Consider the following 25,053-nt stretch of genomic DNA (forward strand, 5'->3'; position numbering starts at 1 on the left):
TAATTTTTTTAATTTTTTTATTTTTGATTTTCCATCTTTTCCCTGCAATAACAAAACATTTTATTTCACGCTTTAGTCTAGACGCACTGACAACTGAATTTTTGACAAATCAGAATTAAAAATAGCAAGAAAGAAAACTTCAGAAGTCACATGGCACTGAAAGGAAATAAAAACAACATAAATTCCATGTTGGGGGGGAAAAGAAAGAGAAAAACAGTCACTGCAGGCACTGTACCCTAAAAAATCATTCTAAATTTATTTTATTTATTTTTTTTTAAGTCTAATAGTGCAAAACTCCCCGAGATCTCCAACATGTTATAGTTGTTAGTGTTTAAAAAAAAAAAACACACAAATATTACAATAAAACAATACAGTAGATTTTTTTTTTCCTCCTGAAATGAAGGGAAAAATATAGAGTAGTATAAAGATGCGAATCGCAATAAAACAAAGCGGCAAGAATCAGTGTTTTTTTTGGGGGGGGGCTCAGTGAAATATATTGTGTGTATTCATCAATGGACGTAAACAGTGTTATCAGACAGGAGGTGGACGCCTCGGATAATTAACCCCGGTGTCTGCGTGGCCGTAACGAGCGATACACGCCCCAGTGCAAAAGACTGCGTACTTTGACATGAGGAAAAAATTCAGTTTTTACAAGCGCTCATAAAAATAAAACCCAAAAATTCAGATAGTTCTTCTTAGTCCAGGTTCAGAGGTCACTTAAACAAAAAAAATCTAATTTTTCACCTTTTAACACAAACTATTTTAACACATGAATTTAGATTCTGTCTAAATATTACTTATTAAAAAATATTATAAAAATAAAGAACAATAAATAAAATTTGATCTTTTACGCCAATTTTTTTCCCTTTTAGAAGTGTCTGGATGTTTAAAAATAAATATTCAAAATGGAGAAAATAAATTCTTCTTTCTAATAACAGGATGAGTTTAATTAATTAATTATTATTTGTAAATTTACCTTTGGGATGAATAAAGTCTCTCTCTATCTAAACACTGTATTTTTTTATCCAGTTATAGTTACATTTAAAGTTGAGAAACTTCCAGAATTTGTGTCAGATCATTTCAGTTTATTTTGTTTGTTCTTGGCAGTTTATTATTATTATTATTATTATTATTATTATTATTATTATTATTATTAATCTCATGAAGTGCACCATGGGGAAAAAACACACTGTGTGAAAATAAGGGAAAATATAAAAGATATTTATATTTCTGATTTAAATATTTGTCCAGGTTTTTATTTTATTTTTTTCCCCCTGACCCTGATGATACAAGTCTGCTTTAATCTGACCATCACTTCCTGTCTGGGTTTAAAGAATTGATCACATATCCATGGCAACTTGTGTAAATCTCGTGTTGGAAAAAAAACCAAAACTAAAACGTGATGAACATGATCACACGTAACGACGTCAATCTGCGTTGGAGTTCAAGTTTAACCAGATCTTCCCTTTTTTCCCTTTCGTGTCCGTCTGTGAATCAAACTGACCGACTTCCTCCGTTTCCTGGCTGCTGCCTTCAGACCAAACCATTTTAACTCCATGAGCTTCGTCAGAAAAGGGGTCAACTCTTACACTGGTAAGTAATGGGATTAGTTAAATTGGTTTACTCTACACGTGTATCCTCCTGCAGTACTGTACAAACACCTGCGTGAAGAAATCCACTAAGACCTTATATCAAGGTTCCCTGTGAAATCTCTGTGACGGGTTCGAGCACTCGGGGTCAGGTCCGAGTGATACGATGATGAATTTGACAATAAACTGTTGTAGAAAGGACATTATTTCCTGTCCAGTGTCACCCAGATGAAGTTGTCCTGAGCCCGGTTCCAGCAGCTGATGCGTGAAATCCTGAAGTTTGGTTTTAAAGTGTTATAATGAGGTCACAGAGATTACATTTTAGACTTTTTCCTCTTATTCAGTGTTACATGTTTAAACTTTAAGTATTAAAAATATAAAATGACTTATTATAAATTTGTTGATGAATAACAAGCAAGTTAAGACCAGAATAAGACGGATGTTTTTAACACATGGTTGCTGTACTGCTGTTAAATCTATATCTCATCATTTCTATCATACACCAATCAGGCATAACATTATGACCACCTTCCTTATACTGTGCTGTTCCCCCTTTTGCTGCCAAAACAGCCCTGACCCGTCCTGCACTGTGTATTCTGACCCCTTTCTATCAGAACCAGCATTAACTTCTGCAGAACTTGATCAACAGTAGCTCGTCTGTTGGATCGGCTCACACGGGCCAGCCTTCTCTCCCCACGTGCATCAATGATCCTCGGCCACCCATGACCCTGTCTCCGGTTCACCACTGTTATATATCCCACCCACTAACAGGTGCCATGATGAGGAGATACTCAGTCTTATTCACTTCACCTCTCACTGCTCACAATGTTATACCTGATCAGTGTATATCATAGACGTTTCTTTGAGAATCATGACGCCGTTTTACCAATTCTGAATGGTCAGAATGTGAGGATTGAGTTTTAGTAGCTGTAGCTCAGTCATAAGTGATCGTTTCCATGGTAACAACTAGGGGCGTGTACATTAGACACTCCGCTATTAATAAACTGATTAAAAATGAGTTTGGTGGCTGATGTGGTGATCATGTATGGAAGGAGTCTCCAGTGGCAGAGCTTTCTCACAGTCTAGAGGTTTTCCGGGGTTTAGCATGTTTTTATTCCTTATCTAATGTTAAGTTTTTCCTTAAGATTTTGTGTACGGTATTTCTAATAGGTTAAATTATGATTTCATTCTGTTAATGAATGAGTGAAGAATGAAAATGTAAACATTCTCGTTGTTACACGGTTGTGCAATTTTCTAAGGACACATCAGGACCACGCAAGATGACACTTGGACTGAAATCTGTGTATATGTAGGGTGGGGTGCCAAGATTTTTGTACAGTACTGTAAATTGTCTAGGCTGAAGTTTTTGATCTGAGAAAATCGACTCGGCTGTCCTGAAGCGAAGGCTTGAAGCGGAGCAGAGTGACTGGGTGGTGTTGTGGCTGTAACACAATCATCTTCTGAGTTTCACTTCATTCCAAAGTGTCCATGAAGTCATTTAGAACAAACATGTACAAAAATCCTCATCTCGGAAAAAGCCCATACTGTGTTTATTATTTTAACCTCGTTGTTCAGTGTTTCCATCATTCAAAGTGCAACTTTTAACCCAGGTGAAGGAGAGTTTCCTCATCACTGCTGAGCGCACTGCCTCGCCTTGTCCTGGTCCTCCATTGCTCCCTCGCTCTTCTGCTCGATCTCCACCTGCAGGACAGGAGAACACCACAAAGTTAAGAAAATGGAGCTGTAATGACACGCACCAGCCACCAGAGGGCAGACACATCCTGCAGGTGACTGTTCAAGCTTAACTTCTCAGTCCATAACTGAGTCTATTAAATGATTAATTAGTGGCTGATTAATTAATTAAATTAAGGTTGTGATATGATGTTAGTTACAACCACATGATGGTGTGGTGTTTTAAGCAACGAGAAAAAGGGAAGGAACAATGAATGTTCGTTCTTGTATCTGATTTTTTATGCGCTGTTGAGATAAAAGTTGTTCCACAGCAAATGGTATGTTGCTAAGCAACCAAGTGTCTACTGTTATAGTATATTTTCCTCTATAGGAAGAGTGCTGCCCAGGAAAAGGCAGATCATGGGATGTCACAGTTACCATGGAAATATTATTATCTAGCAGCTTATGGAAAATGGTTTTAAGGTACTGATAAATGTGAACAGGAATTCAGTTCACAAATTTGTTTTGGACACATTTATAAAAGGTGATTAAAAAACATGGCTATAAATTAAATATCCTCAAATCAAAGATACAGGGAAGTTTCTTAGAGGTTCCAAAATAAATACAAAAAGAGGCTGGTGAGGGAATGACTGTTTATAGTTGCTAGAAGGTTCGTGAAAACACAGGAAGCAACTACTTTAGCTGCTAGGAAGCTTCCCCAGTGTTTAACTGAAACTGGACGACTCTGGTCATTAGTGCACCCTGTGATTCAGTGTAATATATTATTATCACCTGATAAGTTTATAAACTCCTCCTACTTTCACAGGTACACACACAGCCACGCTGTGGTTTGTCGTCACTGCAGCACATCAGCAGCTCATCCATCACTGCTTTCATGAGACACTCACTCACTGGAGCCACCTGCTGCCACGACACGCCTCATGTGATGATAACACAAAGCGAGACGCTACAACCCCGTATTTGTCCCCGCCCCGGTCCTCAGAGGCGGCGAGTCTTCCTGGACCAGCACAGAGCCCTCCTGTGAAGAGGAGCCACACGACTGACGAGCCGTAATGGGAGCAGATGTTTGTGGGCGACGACTCAAGCCACCTTTAATGACATGTTTGGATTGCAGCAGGCAAAACAGCTCTGGCAGCTGAGACAGCAGGTTGCTGGAGGGTGACTGCCGTCTTTCACTGACTGTCAAATGGCTGAGGATCTTTAGCAGGAAGTGATACGTTCCCAAAAGGCACAAGCATCACTCAAACACGGCCAAATGTGTGACGACTGCTGCACAGCTCGCACCCTGGGCTTGTGTAGATTCGTCCGTATTTTAGTTAGGGTTAGTTTACAGAGGTTGTGTATATAACACACACACGCAGCGCTGGGGTTTAATCACTAGCTTTAACAAACAGCGCGAGTGCAGCTAACTTGAAGCGTAGTCATTAAAAATAAGCTCACGGTGCTGTGATTTACACTCGCAAAAAGTACTCGCGAGGCTGCAGATTTCTACTGAGAACGCAGACCTGGATGTGACTCGAAGAAAATTTTCCCCAAACAAAACAGATCATGAATTCAATTTTTTCCCCACTTTGGCTAACGTGAAACATTTAATTTTCCACATGTATACAGAGACTAACAATCCACATTATTAGGAACAGTTATATACAGGAAGTCTACAGTAACTTCATCACTCTGTGCAACTCAAGTTTCTTTGAAATAGTGTCTGTTAAATAAGTAAACGTAATTTGTTAATAGCATTAAAACACTTCTAAAATAGTTTCCATAATTCCACCACAAACCTCACTACACAATTTCAGATAAAATAATATGGAGTTTGTTATTAAACCTTTAGGTTTTTTTGCACTATTTGGGGAAATGTTCTTGACCAATCACAGAAGTGTGAAGATGTGTCTTAACGCCGCCCCCAAACTCTCAAAATGGGCAAAGAGCATGTACACAGTGTGTGTGAATGGAAATGTGTGTCTCGGTGCTTGCAGAACTGAACTGCTCACACAAGCGATGGTGTAGCAACCCGCACAGTTCATACCACCTTTGTGGTCAGACTTTCTCTACACAAGATACGCTTTAAACACACACGAGTAAATACCTGGTATGAGTAGTGCGCTTTGTAAGTGATCCACTTCTTCAGTTCGGGCCGGTCTCGGACAGACAGAGAGCGGACGGTGGTCTTCGAGGCTGAAGCAGCAGGCATGTCGAACTCCACCTCCAACACGCTCTGGAACTTGTCGGGCACTTCCCGGTCAGATCCCAGCTCCAAATGGCAGAAGAAGGTGTGAGGGTGACCCAGCACTAGGGAACAAACCAAACACCGACTTAACGATGGCACACATTTACCAAAACGACAATAACGAACCAAGTTAATTCTACAGCCTTCCTATCATAAAGAGGTTCATTGGAAATAAAACACAGTAGCAATAGCTTTAAAACCTAATAATCTGATTCATCTGATTAATCTGTTTTGGAACAAGGGAAAAAAAAATGTCCTTTTTTTTTTTCTCTCTAGAAGTCGATAAGCTTTTAAATTTTATTTTCTCTCATCACGTTGCATAAATACCACAAAACATGCAAACATCTGTCCTGAAGAAGGGAATGTTACAAAGCTCTGACACTGGAGACTCCATTAAATAATAAAAAAAACATCTTCCAGAAAAATTAACCATAAACTATTATTATTATTTTAATTATTATTATTATTAAAATCCATTCATTCGGAGCCTCCGCCCTACAAGTCCCTGTGAACAAACCGTTACTATAGAAACCGTAAACTACAAGAATGACGCTGTTCTAGAAAACTAATCAACACCACCTGACCAAGCAGATGGAAACTGAATATATCTCAAGATGATGAAGTATCTCATGATGCCTTTTAGAACCGATGAGTTAATCATGTTATTGTGTTTTTACATTCTAAAAGTTATAGATCAGTAAATCAGTCCCAGTTAAAACTCCTCCATAACCCAGCTGCATGGTTCTCCTCGTTCCGATTCAGCTCATCAGATAATTACCGACCGCTTTAAGAGCTTAATCAGGTTTTTCAGCGCAGGACAAACTGAAATCTGAACAAGATGGGGTTCCCCCGAGACAGGGACTCGGAACCACTTGTGGTTTAAAAAAAAAACAAAAAGAGAGGAGCGAGTTCCAGGCCGCAGCATGACGTTACGATACTGGGCCGATTTCCCAGGCACAAATTATGCACAGCGTAAACGACGTGCTCATTGGGGATTCGCTCTGTTTTTACAGTCTGAAAGTAAATGCAAGCTGTTCAGTAAACAAACATATGTCTACATGAACACAACAATCTGAGTACTGTAATTAAAATGTGATCATGGACGCGAGACAACAAGCCGTTATTACGGGGAGAGATGGAAGAGAGAAAAGGTTCTGTGTCGAAGATCAGGAAAACAAGAAACAACAAAAACGAGTGTTAAAGAAAAACATGAGAAACTTTTGTATTGGATTGTAGCTGCTGTGTAAGAATGCATCGAGGGAATGAAAAGAGAGGCTGTGTGTGTGTGTGTGTGTGTGTGTGTGTGTGTGTGTGTGTGTGAGACCTAATGAATAATGACAGCTGGGGCTTTGTTCATCCAATCCGACACAGAGGAAACCCTGCTGATCCGCCATTGAAAGGTTTGAAGCGCAGCCTATTGAATGCTAACGCTACATGCACAAAAAAGTTAGACGGTAAATAACAATGTGCTTGTTAATGCACTCGTTCCCATACGCTATCGTTTCTATAGCAACAACTTACAAGGACACGCACTGGCTGATGATGCCCCAAATGAACCAATTTTTGAAAAAAAGAAAGTCATATTAGCAAATATAAATTCAGTAAAATACTAATTGTTTGAGAAAAATAAATACTAAAATACTAAAATACTAATTGCTTGATTGTTACCTCTAGTGTGTGTGTGTTTAGACATCTCCCTCCCCCTGTCCTACGTGTTTAGTATTTCCCAGAAGAGAACCAGATTGGACACAGTGATTAGCAGATTGGGAACAACATCATCACATATGAAGAATATTAAAGAAGAAGCCCATTACATCAGCCCCAGTTCCCAGCTGACATTCTGGCATTTTCTAGCATTATATTAGTTTAGTTTTCGTCCCAGTTTGTTGCTGCATGAATAAATCTGAACTGTAGCTTTGTAGATTATGTATAAAACCCTATCTTATTAATTTTGTTTTATATAAAGCTGGACTTGGACAAGGGTGCCACAACAGAAGTTCAGTGAAGGTTTGGCCAATTATTATTAGCCCTCAACATCACATTACAGGATGTTAAAGGGATGATTTTTAAAAAGAGTTCTATCTTGAACTTTTTCTGAAAGAGAACTGTGCCATTTTAGGGTCATATACATGGACAGTAGTACAACCTGTGATTCTTTTTCCTCAAAGTGTAGCCGTGAAATAAGAACTGTTCCTGAGTTATACAGTAATGACCTCTGAGGTAAAGCTCCAGAATACCTGAGTTTTTGTCCGGCAGGCGGCCGATTCTCCACACCACGGATCTGAAGGCTTGTTCGTACTTTGCACTGCCCAGAGTGACCCTCATAGATGGTTCTGGCCCTGAGGTGCTTGTAGAACCAAAGCTGGCTCCTTTATTAAAGCGTGCCTTTAGCGACTTTTCTCCCGTCACACTCTCTCTGCGGAAGTTCTTTGCCCACGTTTCGGGAATGGGGTAACGAATAGCAACGTTTTCACACGGGATCAGCGTTAGAGAGTCTCTATTGGACGAGAAGCCTGTTGACATCACTAGCCATGACTGTAGCTCCACCTCTGCACCTCGGACACTGACCACCGTTCTCAAGGTGAAGGGCAGCGTCTTCTCGGCGTATGCTGTCCGGAAACGCAGAAGCTCGAATCTCCGTCCAGATGGAGGCTCGAAGGAGATGGTCCTGGATTCTGTAAACTCGGGTTCATCTGCGCACTCGTGCAGTCGGCAGTCGCGCAGACGGATCCAGCGCGTTGTAGTGTTGGGGATGATGTCATGCCGGGACACCACCTCTTTACCTTTCACCCGGATGTCGTTGAGACCGATGCGGCAGGGGGGTGAACCCACTAAAAAGGCAAGCACGGAAATCTGCGTCGTTACCAGCTGTTGTAAAATACGGTTGTCTCCTTTGGACAGAACGCCGTAAAAGTTATCTACAACATCGACCTGAATCTCCTCTTCGGAGTAAGGCACAGGTGAGACGGCGGCATCCGCGTCTGCCGGCAACACCGCCAGCTTTTCCTGCAAAGCGTACCTGAAGCTCAGAAAATCCTGGTAGTCCGTGGTTCCGAGCTTTATCAGCTGCTCCTTCACAGGCAGGTGAACCACGTTGACTTTTGGCTGGATCTTGCGCTTCTCCTTGTACACCACCTGGTCCAAGCTGAGAGTATGGACACGGCTGTTCTCTTCGTAGTGCTGCATCTTGTGTTCGGAGATCTCGAGCTGGGCGCTGAGCTGGAACTCCTTAAAGTGTTTCTCCAGACCTTTCTCGTAATAGAGCCTCAGCTGACCGGCATCGCTGAGCCTTACGAAGATCGGACCCCAGTGCCGAGAGGACATGATGTTCTTCTTCTCGGGAATGCGCAGGAGCATGGGCCAGCCATCTTGAGGAGCCATGTGAGCTGGTACATACGGAATCTCCTCCTCTTCCCCTGCATCCACAGAGTCATCCGGTAGAGAAGGTTCCTGGTCTGGATCAGAGATCTGCATGCTTTTGAACTGATCCAAACCATCTCCAAGGAGACGTAAGGGGTAGGTACAAGCACCAGTTCCATTCCCAGTCACACCATCTAAACTCTCTGCAGTGGAAAAGAAATGGAAGGAGTTCCTTTGGGTGTCAGGATTAGTAGCCGAGGAATCGACGAAGGCAGGAGGTGTCTCCTGGGGTTCATGGCTGTCAGATGACGTCAGTGCAGTCTTATTAAAATAGGCACTGAAAGGGTTAATAGGAGAAGGCTGAATGTTTAAAAAATCCTCATGGAGAAAGGGATTCTTCTTGGTGTAAGGAGTGCTGCTGTTTAACAGCGGGTCTTCGAAGAACACAGAATCCGTTCTGTCTGGAGTTAAATCCAGAATGTGTCGGTCTGAAGTCTGGTTTTGGATGGAGGACACGATCAAGTTTCTGTTGGTGTCCTGTAAATGAAAACTGTTCAGGTTGCCGATTCTAATGCTGGATGGTTTGGGGGCGTGCTGGAAGGCCGGCTCCTCCACGTCGCCATCGTCGTCATCAAAAGTGACCCAGCTGGCGAAGCGGGCAGTGCTGGCGTTTGACTGGCCGTTGGTATGCGTGATGTCAGAAGAACAGTTGAGTGTATCCATGTTTATTCCTTCATCTTCTAGGCAGACAGATGAATCTGCAAAGCAAGACAAAAACCCTTTAATGAGTTTAACTTTGACCTTTCTGCACTTTACTAATTAAATATGTAACTTTGGTTATCCTCCTCCTTTAACAAACACTCATTTGTTTTGCTTGCATCAGTTTCCAAGCAACTAAAAATCATCCAAGGAAACAGACTGGAGCTGTTACATGTCCAGTCGGCCAGTTACTAAAATGAATTTGTTGACCCTGGAGATTAGCAGGCTGTGACAGCGATAACAGAACACACACACACAGACACACACACACGCAGTTTAGCTTTCAGTCATATTTTTTTGCTCACACAGAGGTTTAGTTTCAGCCACAATGGAACTGCTGACTCAAAGCTGTGCTTTCAAAACGATCTTGTGACCCCGTTACGCTAAATTAAAATTCAGATTTCAAAATACGAGTCCGAATTTTTTAAAATAAATATTTGTGCACTTTAGCTCATCAGAGAAAGTTCAAAGAAACTCGTGCCTCACCAAAAATGAATCCCTCCACCAACATGAATGCAGCTGGTGGCCTTGCTGTCTGATACAAAGCTGAACTTCTTGTCCATTGCAGCAAAATAAGGGCCAAAAAAAAGAAAGAAAGACTTCACCTGTTGCTAGGCACCAGCTTTCTGCATTTCAGACCCAATTCCACTGCCAGTGCAGCAAAGGAGAATGAACTTGCATATTGTCTGTGAGAAAGTATGGCCTTCACACACGCTTATACGAGTTAGCTGGAAATAAAATGAACAAACTCTTCAAATTCCAATCAAATTCCAACTCGTAGGTGAAGCCCGAGAGTCTGTAGCTCAGAGAAAATAACACTTTACACAAAAACAAAAAAGACAGAAAGCAAGTCTCTTCATGTTCCAGCACCAGTGCCCAAGGCTGAGATCTGATCAGCTGCACAGGTTACGCTTTATCTTTTTTCAGAAGAGTTTTGATAACGAAATCAACTGGAATTCCACCTTTTCTTCACATTGTTTTGGACCCAACAGGACGCTCAGGCTGCTCAAAAGAAGGGCTTTAGCGCTCAGCTAATCTTTCAACACTAAGGCAACAGGCTGTTACTAAGCAGCAGCTTCTCACGGCATGTATTACCACGATGCCAATCAAGCACAATGCAGTATGAGCACTTACAGAAAACTTTAGAGTGAGTACCAATAAAATGATAAAAGGTTAGCAAAGACATTGACCAGCAAGAGAGAAAGAGGAATAAAGCACTAAAAGAAAGAGGAAGAAAATCCTTGATAACTTCCTTCATCCATGTGTGAAGCAACATACTGATAAAAACTGGATTTAGTGTCAGATCTACAGACGTACCGACAACATAGAAGCACGAATCTCTGACCTGCAGGTTGATACGATGCTGGAGAGACTCACCGGTGAGCAGAAGAGAAGAAGAACAAGTTGATCTGAGAGCTCAATCCTGCAGCACTGGAGTTAGAAGCAGGTCACGTGAGGCTCTGGCCACAAAGTCGTTCGCATAGCTGAGCAGAGACAAGACATGTAACTGCCTGTCTCTCTCTCTCTCTCTCTCTCTCTCTCTCTCTCTCTCTCTCTCTCTCCCCCGCCCACTCCTTCTGATAGCTTGTTTTCCTAAAGCTATCTTCACACTCCATGGCCAAACCCAACCCTGCCATGGTTACATTAGCAAAACGCTAATAACAATAGAAGATCAAACAGATCCAACAATCATGCCATAAAAAGATCACATATTGACAAACAAAATCCACATTGTGACAAATAAATCTAAATCTCTATCTATCTATCTATCTATCTATCTATCTATCTATCTATCTATCTATCAATCATAAGTTTGAAAGAATATTATGGGAAGGTGCAAATAATAATTACTGTGGGAGCAAGGGATTAGTCAAACTTTCTGCAGGAGTGGGAAGGATTTGTCAAGATGGGGAGGAGCAAAAAAAATTCTGTGTTTGGGATTTGTCAAGAGCATCTGCAGGAGTGGGTGGGATTGGTCAAGATTGGGAGGAGTGAAAAATAAAGAAACCTTTAAATCTCACATTATCCAGACTTTCTGTGAGAGCAGAGAGAGACGATCAAACTGTCTAAAATGATTGGATTGGTCAAGAGCATCTGCAGGAGTGGGCAGGATTGGTCCAGATTGGGAAAAAAAATGTAAACATTTTTTAAAACCTTACATAATCCAGACTTTTCGTGAGAGCAGGGGGAAGTGGTCAAACTTTCTGCATAAGTGTTTGCGATTGGTCTGCAGGAGTGGATGGGATTGAGTAACATTACTAAAGGAGTGGACGGGATTGATCATACTCTTCGCTGAGTCGAGTGGGATTAGTGTCGAGAAGCAGTCCCACATAAACCTCTAACACACACTACTGATGTGCTGAATCACACAACAGACTGAAAGGTCATCCAAACGGTTTGTACTACAGAACCGCCAGCACACCTGATCTCCTGCTCCGTCTTAATAACAGATGGACGGCTTGTTGTGTCTCCTGGACTTTATACTCTAATCTGCCCAGAGCGCTCTCTCACTCCACTCTCCTCTACTTCTATTCATCAGTCTTTAATCCTGTACTACCTGCCTCTACATGCACCCTGTCTCTCTCACACACACACACACACACACACACACACACACACACACACAGAGCAATATCTAGAGATTAAGGCTAGGTTATGCTGCATTCAAAACAGACTTCTGAAGAGCAGAAGGGAGTCCGGTCTCTGCTCCGATGACCAGATTTTTAAAAATTATTAAGGAAACATGGAACATAGCATTAAAAGCAGGAAGCAGGAAGCAGCTTTGATCTTTGTTGCATTGTGACATTCTTTTCTTTTCTTTTTTTTTTTTACATCATCCAACCAATCAGGTTGCAAGCTGTGAAACAGCTCCATACAGTCCGATTGATTAAACTTTTGAAATTCTTGACTGCTAAAACTACACAAACAACCTCCTCACACCAATCTGTTACACCATCTTTATTTCATCTGCAATACTGAGGATAATGAAGCTAATCTGCGTGAGCAAGTTAGCGCTGGGAAGACCTGTCCTTCCACAGCAAACGCTGAGTAACTTGTGAAGGAGTCTCCAGATGAGGATTTTAAAAGGTCAGAGGTCACAGAGGAGACAGAAAACACGTCACAGGTGCTGCAGAAAGGAAAATAAATACATTTTAAAACATCACCGTTACAAGCTACTGATGGCGCTCCACATCGCTTTCAGAATGGATTCAGGATTCACAGAAATGCAGAGAAGTTCTGCAAAACTTTATGTAGACTGGAGTTAAAAATCCAGTCATGTTCACAATCCTCACTGTGTGTGTGTGTGTGTGTGTGTGTGTGTGTGTGTGTGTGAGAGAGAGAGAGAGTAAATAGCTGGAAGTCTACACGCCTTTATGTGTCCCATGAGCCAGTTCAGCGCAGAGCTGTCATAAAGACGTAATGCTCTCCGCTACACAACTGCACAGCTGCATCAATACACACACACACTTTCACCTACACACCCAATACCACACATACATTCACAAAACACACTCCACCAACTTGGTCATACAAAACATGCAACTGAGATTTAAGATGCAGACTGACACACAGGACACGTGATGTGGACATCATGGAGGACGCCATCTTGGACATCAACTAAATTCAAACAAGTTCTGAGGATAGTTCACCCGAGACCCGAACACCAATGAGCTTCAAGATGTAGAAGGGGCAAATTTTTCACACAGAATTAATAAAATGGATATTATTTCTAATTAAGAGAAGACTCTTAATAAATTCTTGCAACTGCAGGGGTACAAAAATAAAATCCAAATAGAATCTGAATCAACTCGAATTCAGACTCAAACACTGAACTTCTAGTGAAACTCAAAAACTTCTCCGAAATAAATGTTTAAAATTAAAAATAAAATGTTTCCTTACAAACGGATTTTGTGGCTTTTTCAGACGCATTTATTAAAAAGATTTCGTGACACAAATTTAGCGCTAAATTAAATCGTCAGACTCTAATTCTGGCTGATCCAAGTCATTTGGAGTAACAGGGATGTTCAAGATGGTGAGATTCTAAGTGAATAAAGTGGGAATTCCCAGTAGTAAAGCTACACCCTGTAGCCACAGCTGCATGCCGACAGTAAAACATACTCTGACATGGTGTGTGTATGAACAGGGTGTGTAACACACTAAAGCAAAAGTCAACAATCACACACTCATGACTCGACTTCATTCACTACATTTTTTAAAACAATAACAATAAACACTGAATTCAATATATATTCCATTTTCTCAAGGTCACTTTCCTGCCAGCGGTGATGCCTCAGTGTTCCAGGAGGAGGAACGACTCCAGCTGCGTTTTAATAAATAAAACTTGTCAAAGCGCCTCGCCCATCTCCGGTCTCCATAGAAACCCTGTTCCGAGCGAGCGCATGCCGGGCGGCTGAGGTGAGTGCAGATGGATCGGTCCTCTGCGCTAACAGCTCTGCGGTGAATTACCTCTGTGTGCGAGAGAGAGAGATTTCTGACTGCAATCAGCACAGCGCTGCTCCGCGGCACTCATTACTCAGCCGAGCGGAGCGTCTGAGGAACACCTGTCAGGGGGCCAGCAGAATTTGTGCTTCCCAGATCATCCATCATTTTTACACGGAGCTGACGGCTCCTTCTCTGGCCCTGCCTGGCAGCTTCCCTCACACTTTTACTTCACCTCCACGCCTGCGGTTCTCTCCAGCCTTTAGGGGCTTTAGAAACATGAATCACGTTGGCAAACACCGGACTCGCCCAGGGAGCGGCTCCGAGTCACAGAGCGGTCACAGCAGTCGCGATAAGAGCTCGCTCTGTTACTGCCCTGAACCTCTGAACCTACAGCAGGTAGTGTTACACACAGATCCACACTGCAGACTCGCCCGTAAAGGTAAAATAAATAAATCTCCTCAGCAAAAAAATTCACCACAAAAACAATCAGTCAAGCTTTTCATGAAATAATTCTATACATCCTGTGAAATTTAATTTACCAGGGGATTAAAGTGTTTATCAGGATCAATCAGAGGGAGGGAAGGAAGAATTTGGAGAGAGAGAGAGAGAGAGAGAGAGAGAAAGAAAGAAATAATTGGGTTGGAAGGATAGGGTGGGTGGATGAAAGGAAGGAAAGGGAAGGGAAGGAAGGAAGAATTGGGAGGGAGGGAGGGAGGGAGGGAGGGAGGAAGGAAGGAAGGAAGTCTGACCGTACTCACGTGGCGAGTGTGGCGGGTCTGACCGTACTCACGTGGCGAGTCTGACCGTACTCACGTGGCGAGTGTGGCGAGTCTGACCGTACTCACGTGGCGAGTCTGACCGTACTCACGTGGCGGGTCTGACCGTACTCACGTGGCGGGTCTGACCGTACTCACGTGGCGGGTCTGACCGTACTCACGTGGCGGGTCTGACCGTACCCACGTGGCGGGTCTGACCGTACCCACGTGGCGGGTCTGACCGTACCCACGTGGCGGGTCTGACCGTACTCACGTGGCGAGTGTGGCGAGTCTGACCGTACTCACGTGGCGAGTGTGGCGAGTCTGACCGTACTCACGTGGCGAGTGTGGCGAGTCTGACCGTACTCACGTGGCGAGTGTGGCGAGTCTGACCGTACTCACGTGGCGAGTGTGGCGAGTCTGACCGTACTCACGTGGCGAGTGTGGCGAGTCTGACCGTACTCACGTGGCGAGTGTGGCGAGTCTGACCGTACTCACGTGGCGAGTGTGGCGAGTCTGACCGTACTCACGTGGCGAGTGTGGAGGGGACGTGCTGTGAGGTTCCTCTGTGCTGAGAGACGGGAGGTCACTGGACGAAGCGTCCATGCTCGTGGAGCTCAGCTCCTCAGACGGCGCTCCTTCAGACGCAGGAGCTGAGCTCCAGAAACTGGCTGAGGAACACACGCTGTGTCTGGGGCCTGAAATACAAATCGTGGCCAAGAATTAGGATGAAGAATGTGGACATTGAGAAATAATAATAAAGAGCAAAATACTGTTCCCTCTTACATTCTAGCAGCTATGAACAACTGTCCACTCACCAAAAACACACCAAGAAACCACAACCTGAGACTGGAGACTTTTCACATTTATTTAAATAAATGTCTTTAGGTGGAGCATTTCTGTTGCTATAGAAACCATCAGATGTAGGAGCGCTTGAACACAAACCTGTGATCCTGTCTGAGCTGCTGTTCTAGAAAATTAATCAACACCTTCTGACCAATCAGCGGCACCGTTAACGGCCCACAATTAGAGAGCGTCTCACATGCACAAGCACACAAACAGAACAGAGCTGAACCAGGAGTGTTAAAGCCTTAGAGACCTCACAACAGAGCACACACTCAGCTGTGTGTGTGTGTGTGTGTGTGTGTGTGTGTGTTTCCATAACATGCAGGTGCAATCATTGAATTACAAACAGAGACGATTAAATATTCACAGTGGGAGAGAGACGAGTGTTTCAGCAAACGGATTACACACCCCGGATGAGAGAGCGGAGCGTGTGCTGATGGGTATCGAGCCGATTAAACACCACCGCAATCAATCAGCTTGGCGCTCTTAATTAGCGCTGCTGTAAATGCCATCACACGAGAGGACTTTTGTTCGGAATTACCGTGTAATAGAGCCTGATCTCCCAGCCTGGCTTTATTAAACAAGACAAATATTACACAGGAACTTCAACAAACCCACACGGACTCGGCTGAAACATTAATAACGCCTAGTTTTCTTTTTTGATTACAGAATGAAACCCAGGGGGAGTTTGTGTTCTTTATCTCTGTGTGCTCCAAACAGAACAAAGCAAAATCACAGCAGGGTCCGAGAGAAAACCAGCGAGGTGGATTTGATCCGGTTCGGAGTCAACTTGCTGATAAAGTCCGCAGGAAGTGAATCAAACATGCAGTGTGTGGTAAAATGAGCCAAAGGACTGAGCTGTAGTGCTGCAGAAACGTTTGGGGGGGGGTGATAAATTAATTACTCGTAATATTAATAAGGAATGGTTTCAACTTGTTTTTATATAATTATCTAATATTTATTTAGCGCTGGATCCTCAGGTGATCTGACTCCTTTTACACAAATACTGTTAAAGGGTTGTTAACTTTTTCCCACTGCAGTATTTCTGACTACAAATCTAATTAAATAATTAGAGCTAATTAAATTAACGATTTGTTATTAAAATGTGGTGTCCAGAGCTAATTACATCAACAATTTGTTCAACATTTGTTCACAGTGATCTGTTCAGATGTGTCCATTTTTGCAGGTCAAATTTTTTACACAAACCCCCGAATCCAAATTCAATCCCTAATATTCCATTTTCAGCGTTAGTGACTGCAGAACCATCAACATATAGATTCGAGAGAGCAGAATCGAACGTAATCCCAGCGCCTCCATCCTTCGTCGACGTCATCGTTTTTCCTCAGTAATCCGCACTAATGGAACAATCACACGGCTCCTATTGTGGCGTTTCCTTTTACAATGCTTTAGCAGATGGAGTGATTTATGGAGGTCACCATGGCAACGTGGCATCTCCGCCATCCCACACTCGGGTAATTTGTGAGTGCTGTGGACAGCGTGAAGGAGATCAGACTCTCAGCAACCTCTCAGCGCCGATCGTACGATCAATACAGGAAAGGATCCAGAGCAGTTAAGAGAGATAGAAGACAACTCTCAGGAATAAAGCCAAAGAAATCGGCATCGACGGGGTGACCGGGTGAAACTGATGATTTTTCTATGTCTTTTAGTGTTTTGTTCCATTTATATGACAGCAGCAGCGTGTCAGAGATATTTCTTATTAATCAAAGAGTACATTTCATCCGTTTATAGTTATGTTTTAAAATGCTGTTTCTAGTCACTGTATAAGATCAATACGTAGGGTACATAAGGCTTCACAGGGCGTACACAGTGCTCTATGAGCTCTACAGAATTAAGTCTGAGGTTTAATTGTTAAAAAAGTAGCTCCAATTATGACTAACAGATCAAATAAAATTCATCAACTTACATAATTGAAATCATTAAATAAAGCGGACGATGAAGAAAGCACGTGATTTTTCAGCCTTAAGGGTCGTTTAGCTGAGAAGCAAAAAAAAATTACAGAATGTTTCTGAAAGTGAAAAATAAAGTCTGGTGATGTAAATGGATATAACGTGAAGGCTCAGAGCCTGCTCCGGTGCGACAGACGGAGCCGTGGTGCTCTGCCAGGCTGCCGAGCGACTCCGAGAGCATGGGGAACCGCGGCGCTCAGACAGCCGAAGCCTTCTCATTAACGTCACGCTGAGTTTCTCTCTCCACCTCAACTCGCTTCCAAAACACCACGGGGAAAAGTGCTGGAGCATCACATCTCTCACAACGAGCTACTGGACTGCAGAGCATGAGCGTGCAGGACGTTTAACTGCTTCACGACTCCTGTCTGTGTGTGTTTACAGATATTTATGAAAAATATTTGACTACTTAACTTAGCTTTAATGGTAAAAATACATATCAGAAACATTTTGTTTTGGCTAAACAGCTTTTGACCCCCTGTTGATGTAGGAAAATGGGCGTGTCTATAGGAGACAGCATCTGATGTTTATTTAAAATTAAGGAAAGGAGTTTCCAGTGTCCAAAAAAAAATATGAACAGAGGAGCTGAAGAACAGTGCACGTGTTATATTTTCTTCTACATATTCCTGATAAAGTCCTCTAAAGAAAATGGTGGTGGAAAAACAACTAAATAAAAGATATAAATAAGAGTTGTCGGTTTTTTATATAAATATCGTGTCACTATATAATAATAATAATAATAGTAAGTAATCCAGAAGGTGCATTTTGTTCATATTTTACCCGATCAGTGTTGTGTTCAGGGACGTCGTACCTTTTACCTGCGAAGATGGGTGTGGAGGATGAGGAGGAGATGGAGACGATGGGGTCCAGAGTTTTTCATCAAAGTGCACCCAGCTACTGCGCTGTGGCACAGCCGGGACGGACACCGAGTTTTCCCAGGACAAGGAGTCGGATAAGGGACGGGACACACTGGACACTGGCATGCCAGTGTGCTCGCCTGGGGAGAGGGGGAGAGAGAAAGAAAGGGAGGTGGAGAGAGAGAGGGAGGTTAAGAGTAAACAGGCGTCTACAGTTTGCTGTTAAATCTAGCAGGAGATCCCACACTGCCTCTACAGCACAGTGAGCTCAGAGAGCAGGAATCTCACAGCAAGCTGGCGACTCAAACAAACATTTATTTAACCGTACATGTGATGATACTCAGCTCTGGAGTTCAGCTCTGAATAAAACCACATTAATATAAAAACATGAAATTCTGGATTCTGATTGGTCAGGAGGTGACACTTGTTAATGATTACTAATTAAGTGTTGAGAGAGAGAGAGACACACAGAGACAGACAGACAGACAGAGGGGGGCATGGGGAGGGGCAGAGAGAGACAGAGAGGGGAGGGGGAGGCAAAGAGAGAAAGAGAAGTCAGAGAGTGAGAGAAAGAGAGAGTGAGAGAGGGGGCACAGAGAGAGAGAGAGCGAGAGAGCGAGACAGAGAGAAGGAGGCCAGTGAGAGAGAAAAAGAGAAATAGAGATACACAGAGAGGGAGAGCAGAGAGAGAGGGACCGGCTGTTTAAATCTTCTCTAATGTAAATAAAAACAGGATCTAACTTCTCATGGACGTTCCACATCATTACATGTAACTAGAAATGGATAAAAACTGTGAACTGTTGATCATTTAAAAAACAAAACAAAAAAAAACCCCTCTAAACAGCTGCAGTATAAAAGGAATAAAACACTACAGGACGTGATGTTACAGGAAAACCATCCACTTTGAGGAAGGTAATAATCCCGTCAGGAATGGAACAGCTCCTGGAGTTTATTTATCCAGTGAGGTTCTGCGTCCATCACTGCAGCTGTAATGAACACCTCTGGATTCATCTCAGATCACCATTACTGACCCTTACAGCTCACTTCTCCAAAGGTCTTCTGAGAGAGCCAACCCGGTCCGACAAAACACAACCAAACTAAACCGTGCATGTGTGTGTGTGTGTGGTCTGCACCGAAAGACTCCTTTTTTTGCCAAGACGAAAGCTAAGCGATCACGTGACTGAGCAGAGACATGCTCATCACACTGACTCATCACTAAACACGACCTACACGCTTAAACACGAGCTAATGGGAAAATTTTAAAGGTCAGATGAGGACTCTTCTCTCTCACACACACACAGGATGTCTGCCAACCTCGTTAGCATGTATCTACCTGCTAGCACATACCTGTGTGCACTGGCTCATCACTGAACGCCACCCATCCAGAGCGCGAAGCTCCGACGTTTCCGCTGCCTGCCGACATCGAGCCGAGATCCGAGGTCCTACAGAACCACCGGATCCATCAGCACCTGCGGAGAAGAAAACTTCTGTCAGTGACGCCTCTCAGTCTGATGGCGCTCTCAGTCTGATCTCGTCTCAGTCCGTGATTTTGTAACGTTACTCGCACCCACGCTTGATTTGTACTATCCATGTTGCCATGACAACAGCAGCATCGTGCTCCTTTCACACGTCACGTTAAAAAGGCACATGGCTCCGGTTTCTTCTTTATAACGAATGAACCGGGTAAGGTGACAGTGTGCGCTGATTGGTCAGAAAACAAAGGCGACGCCTTCACTGCTGGATCCTGGACTCTGATTGGTCAGTAGGTGTTGATTAGTTTTCTATAAACAGTCCAGCTACAAGTCACAGGTTTACGTTCATGCACTCATTGTTTTTACAGTAGCAGCTCATAACTGTTGCTATGGTGACGTTTTGGTGAAGTAAGGAGTCTCCAGTGTCAGAAGGGTTAGAATGTAACTCGCTTTACAGACTTTTTTAAAAATGGATAAAAATGCTTCATTGAGGGTAAAATGATGTTTTTTCTGCTTCATCACACCATCCAATCGCTGATTATTTTCCTACAACAGCATGACGCAACACTCCTGATACGGAGTTACTCACGGTCCGAGAACTTAGCAGGAGTGTTTTGTGATTTAACTCAACAGGCACAGCGCCGAGGATTTTCACTCCGATCAGGTAAACTCTTCTCGTCCTCAAGAGCAGCAGTTCAGCTACTGAGAACATTAGAGAGAGAGAGAGAGAGAGAGAGAATGAGAGAGTGAAAATGAGAAAGTGAGAGAGAGAGAGAGAGAGAGAGAGAATGAGAAAGTAAGAGAGAGACAATACAATAAAATAAGCTGAGCTGCTCCTCTTGAGAACGAGAAGAATTTCACAAGGTCGCAGTGAAAACCGCAGTGGGCCGAGGACGGCGTTACTCAGCACAAAGGGTAGGAGGCTGGTCAGAAGTGACAGGAAGCAGTGTTGGTGGACTGATAGAGCTCCTCTGAGCTGTCCACTGCATCATCATAACTCACTTATCAGAGCTCTCTGAGAACCAGGAAGAAGTTCCTCATCTCAAGGCTACTGAAGCTCTCCAGAAACAGAGAAAACATCCTGCACTTAAAGCTCCGCCTCCTGACTTAGGGAAGAAGGAAGTGTGGACAGGCAGATGTCCGGGCATCTAAACTGATACTGGACTGGAAAGGAAACAGAGTTAGAGAGGAAACGAACACTGACTTCTTCACCCATGTGTTTGGACCAGAGGAACATGAGGGAGAGACACAGAGCTTCCTGTAGACTTACACATGAAACACTACACTCTCTCTCTCTCTGTCTCTCTGTCCATTTCTGTCTGTCTGTCTCTCTCTCTCTGCCCCTCACTCTGTCTTTCTCTCCCTCTCTCTATCCCTCTGTCTCTTTCTCTCTCCATCTCTCTGCCTCTCTCTCTCTCTCTCTCTCTCCACCCACAGTTTGTTAGAGTTTGCTGTGTAAGAATACACCCAGAAAGTAAAGCCAAATCCTGCATTACTCTGAACTGATGATCATTTCTAACAAAGATGAACATTCTCCATCCCTCAGGACCTTCATGACTGCACCTCACACTCGTCCTCTTCATCCTCCTCTCCTAACACTGTTCCACTTCTTCTGCTACTCTTCCTTTCCTCTTTAAACTCATTCATACTTCAGTAATTACTCCAGACTCTAATGTTCATTACTGTATTAAACATTAGAGAATGAAGTGGATGTATTTTTCCACAGTGGAGTGTTAGAAGTCCATGCTGTTACACTGAATTAATAAATATGGAAATAGGACACATTTCAAGCCTTGAACATTCACACCACGTCTTATTTCAGATTATTACTATTATTATGATTATTATTACTATTATAACGCTGTATGAATGGAATGTCTTGCTCTTATTAATCATTTTTTAAGACTTCATTGACGGTTAGCTGAACCTCTCAAAAAATGCAGAAGAATTCACACTGCTCCATTTTCCTGCAGAATTTAAACACACACAGTGAAGTTCCTGCTCTGTTCTCCTGTCAAACTTCACACCTCCATCACGCTCAGCACTGTGTCCCACACACACTCTGGGCTCTCCAAACACCACACACACACACACACACACACACACACACACACACACACACACAGCTGTCTGGGAACTGGAATGACATCACCAGTGAGAGTCTGTTTTTAAAAAGCTCACACACTGCAATTCCCACCCTCTCTCTCTCTTATTCTCTCTCTCTTTCTCACTCATTCTCTTTTTCATTCTTGTTCACTCCCTCATTCCCTCTCTCTCTCTTTCTTGTTCACTCTCATTCCCTCTCTCTCTTTCATTCTTGTTCACTCTCATTCCCATTCTCTCTCTCTCTCTCTCTCTCTCTCTCTTGTATTCAGAAATATCGTTATTTACACTTCAACAGTTTCCGTCTTTCTGGATCTGGCTGAATTTTAACAAATTGATGGTATTCCTGCGTCTGATTGTGTAACTTGATGAAGTCATCTCTCTGTCTGAGAGAAATCTCTGCTGCAGCCAAACACACCACCCGATCCGGTCAGTTGGGTTCTGCTGAGAAAACGGAGCACGATCTCATGGAAAACAAACAGGATGATGATCACAGGGTTCGTATCCGAGGTGACTGGCCACCGGTCACCTCATTAACTTCTCTCCGGTTAACTAGTCACATCTCTTACAGTTAATTATCGACTCACTCAGAATTAAATCTGCTTTGGGGTCAGACTTTATTCCCTTCTGCTGGATGAATGCAATCGTTTACCAGCGAGTCTGACCGAGACACAGGTACGCTTCACCTGGACAGCTAATGAATAAAGTTACTGATCACACTGAGAAACTATATAACAATCAATTAGTTAATTAAAGCTGAGAGTGATTCAGTCAATACACCACAATTCAATCTGATACACTACTGAATCAATTAGACACAGACACAAATCAGACACAGCAGTGAATCAGACACAGAATACTGAATCAATTAGACACAGACAAATCAGACACAGCAGTGAATCAGTCAGACAGACACTACTGAATCAGAGACAGATTACTGAATCAATCAGACACAGACCATAAATCAGACACAGACTACTGAATCAGACACAGACTAGTCAATCAATCAATCAGACACAGCAGTGAATCAAACACAGACTACTGAATCAATCAGACACAGACTACTGAATCAATCAGACACAGCAGTGGATCAATCAGACACGGACTACAGCAAATCAGACAGACTAGCCAATCGCACAGCAGCAAATCAGACACAGCAAAGAATCAATCAGAGAGACTAATCAGACAGAAGTGAATCAGATTATTATGATGATCACAAATCATTGACTTAAATCAAATGTGAAATGAAATAAGTTGTAGGAAAAAATATAAGGCAATATTGGGGGGGGGGGTTAAAAATACATCTTTTTAAAAAAAGAAAGCTGACTTCTTTTTTAATAGTTACAGGTGAAAATAAAGGAGTCAGCTAAAAAATAAATTATAAAAAGAAATTGCATGTGAAATGATGTGTAAAATAAATCAAGGTAAAGTCATTAAACACCCGAGTGTGCACACTAGGCATCATGTTACATCTGCATTTCATTTTTATTTATTATTCCTTAAAACTTTCTTTTATTTATTTATTTTTTTTGTTTGTTTGTTTATCCCCAGAGCAGCCAAAACAAAAGCAGTGATTATTACGTTTTCTTGATGCGTCTCAGGACACCACGTACACTACACAGGTTCTCCAGAAGAGCACAGAACTCCAGGGAGCAGATCTGAAACTCAGAGCGAGGTGAAAGCAGCGTCCTGATGAGATGATCTTCATGACAGATGAGTGAAGCAGATGAAAGCATTGCACTCTGAAGGCAGCAGCTGCTCTGTTTCCCCTCAGGTGAGGGAGCTGATAAACACAGATTAGCAGCCATGACCTCTCTCTGGAGACGTGTTCATATGCACAACAACAACAACAACAAGGACGGAATAAAACGCTGGGTTTGTGCTGTTTTAGGAAAGTAATCAAGTGAAGTGAATCAACCCCATCCACTACTGATTCAATCCGATGCACGAGTGAATCTATCTGATAAACTCAGAGAGAAGTGAATTAATCGAATGTGAACAGTGATTCAATCCAAGTGTGAGTCAAGTGTGAATCAACAGAACGCTGATATGAGTAGTGACTTCTGCTCGGAAAAACATCCTAATAATCGACGCCAGTGTAGAGAAACTTATCAGAGAACCCCCCCCCCCTCCAACACACACACACACACACACACAAACTGTTCATCAGCTGCTTATTTGACTAGCAGGGGAAACAATATCCGGTGTTCACGCGCACTGAGAATTCAACGATTAAGCAATAACATGACCAACTCAAGCTTGAAACAAACCGGAAATTATTATAACTGATACCGTACAGTTTCTAAGATTTCACACTACAGGTCTTGGAGAAGTTCGTGCAACATTGTTGACAAACAGAAACACAAAGTAAACACAAAGTAAACAGAAGATCGGCACGTGACGCATTTCAGCAGCAACCTGTTGCTTCAACTTGTAACAGTGTAACGCAGTGCACGCGCGCCTCTCTCACTGACACTTTATAACGCTTTATAACAGGTTTCATACAACAGAATCAAATAGACTGAAACAAACGAGAGAGAGAGAGAGAGAGAGAGAGAGATAACCCTGAGTGGCTGGAGCGGTCAGTTTTCCTACCTGGTGCGTGTAAAAAAAAAAGACAACTCCGACTCCCAGCTTGTTGAAAAGAATCCAGTCAATCTCTGTTAAAGCCCCGCCCACTGGCTTCTGATTGGTCAGATCCAGGAGCGAAGCGTTTCAGTTCAGGATTGATGAAGGTTGCCAGATTGAATACGAATAAAAATTTTCAGCAAAGACGGCCACGTGACTCACTTATATTTAAAAAGGTCGCTTTTTAACACTAATTCGACATTTATAAAAGATGACGGTGAGTAAAATAAGAGTGAGTTATAAGAGCTGATGATGCACAAGTCTCTACACAAATAAACGACAGTCACGTGACCCACATTTACCGTCCATTACAGCTTCATGATCTTCCACAAGACAAATCCATACATCATACATT

At 42.8% G+C, this 25,053-nt stretch overlaps 1 protein-coding gene across 10 annotated transcripts; it reads right to left on the reverse strand.

The window, feature by feature from the left end:
• Positions 1 to 24,762, reverse strand: ston2 (stonin 2). 10 transcript variants are annotated; one of them, XM_058398198.1, is made up of 7 exons: positions 24,666 to 24,762; positions 19,843 to 19,964; positions 18,450 to 18,635; positions 15,359 to 15,526; positions 7,749 to 9,629; positions 5,371 to 5,573; positions 1 to 3,290 (listed from the first exon to the last, which is right to left on the reverse strand). In XM_058398198.1, the coding sequence occupies exons 2-7, from the start codon at positions 19,916 to 19,918 to the stop codon at positions 3,219 to 3,221; spliced, it is 2,586 nt and encodes an 861-aa protein (XP_058254181.1). In that variant the 5' UTR covers positions 19,919 to 19,964; positions 24,666 to 24,762; the 3' UTR covers positions 1 to 3,218. The 10 variants fall into 10 exon arrangements, with proteins under 10 accessions (XP_058254181.1, XP_058254182.1, XP_058254183.1 ...); XM_058398199.1 differs by lacking the exon at positions 24,666 to 24,762 and adding an exon at positions 23,652 to 24,197; XM_058398200.1 differs by lacking the exon at positions 19,843 to 19,964 and having other exon boundaries at positions 24,666 to 24,732.
• Positions 24,763 to 25,053: the final 291 nt, after the last annotated feature.

This window comes from Hemibagrus wyckioides, linkage group LG09, assembly GCF_019097595.1.
Source record: "Hemibagrus wyckioides isolate EC202008001 linkage group LG09, SWU_Hwy_1.0, whole genome shotgun sequence".
Lineage (NCBI taxonomy): Eukaryota > Metazoa > Chordata > Actinopteri > Siluriformes > Bagridae > Hemibagrus > Hemibagrus wyckioides.

Excerpts from the sequence above, each read along its gene's own strand:
- ston2 (XM_058398198.1), bottom strand. The coding sequence starts at position 19,918 with ATGTCGGCAGGCAGCGGAAACGTCGGAGCTTCGCGCTCTGGATGGGTG. Across the intron at positions 18,636-19,842 it reads TGATGAGCCAGTGCACACAG|GCGAGCACACTGGCATGCCA; the intron begins GTATGTGCTAGC and ends CCCTCTCCCCAG. Across the intron at positions 15,527-18,449 it reads CCCATCTTCGCAGGTAAAAG|GCCCCAGACACAGCGTGTGT; the intron begins GTACGACGTCCC and ends TTTGTATTTCAG.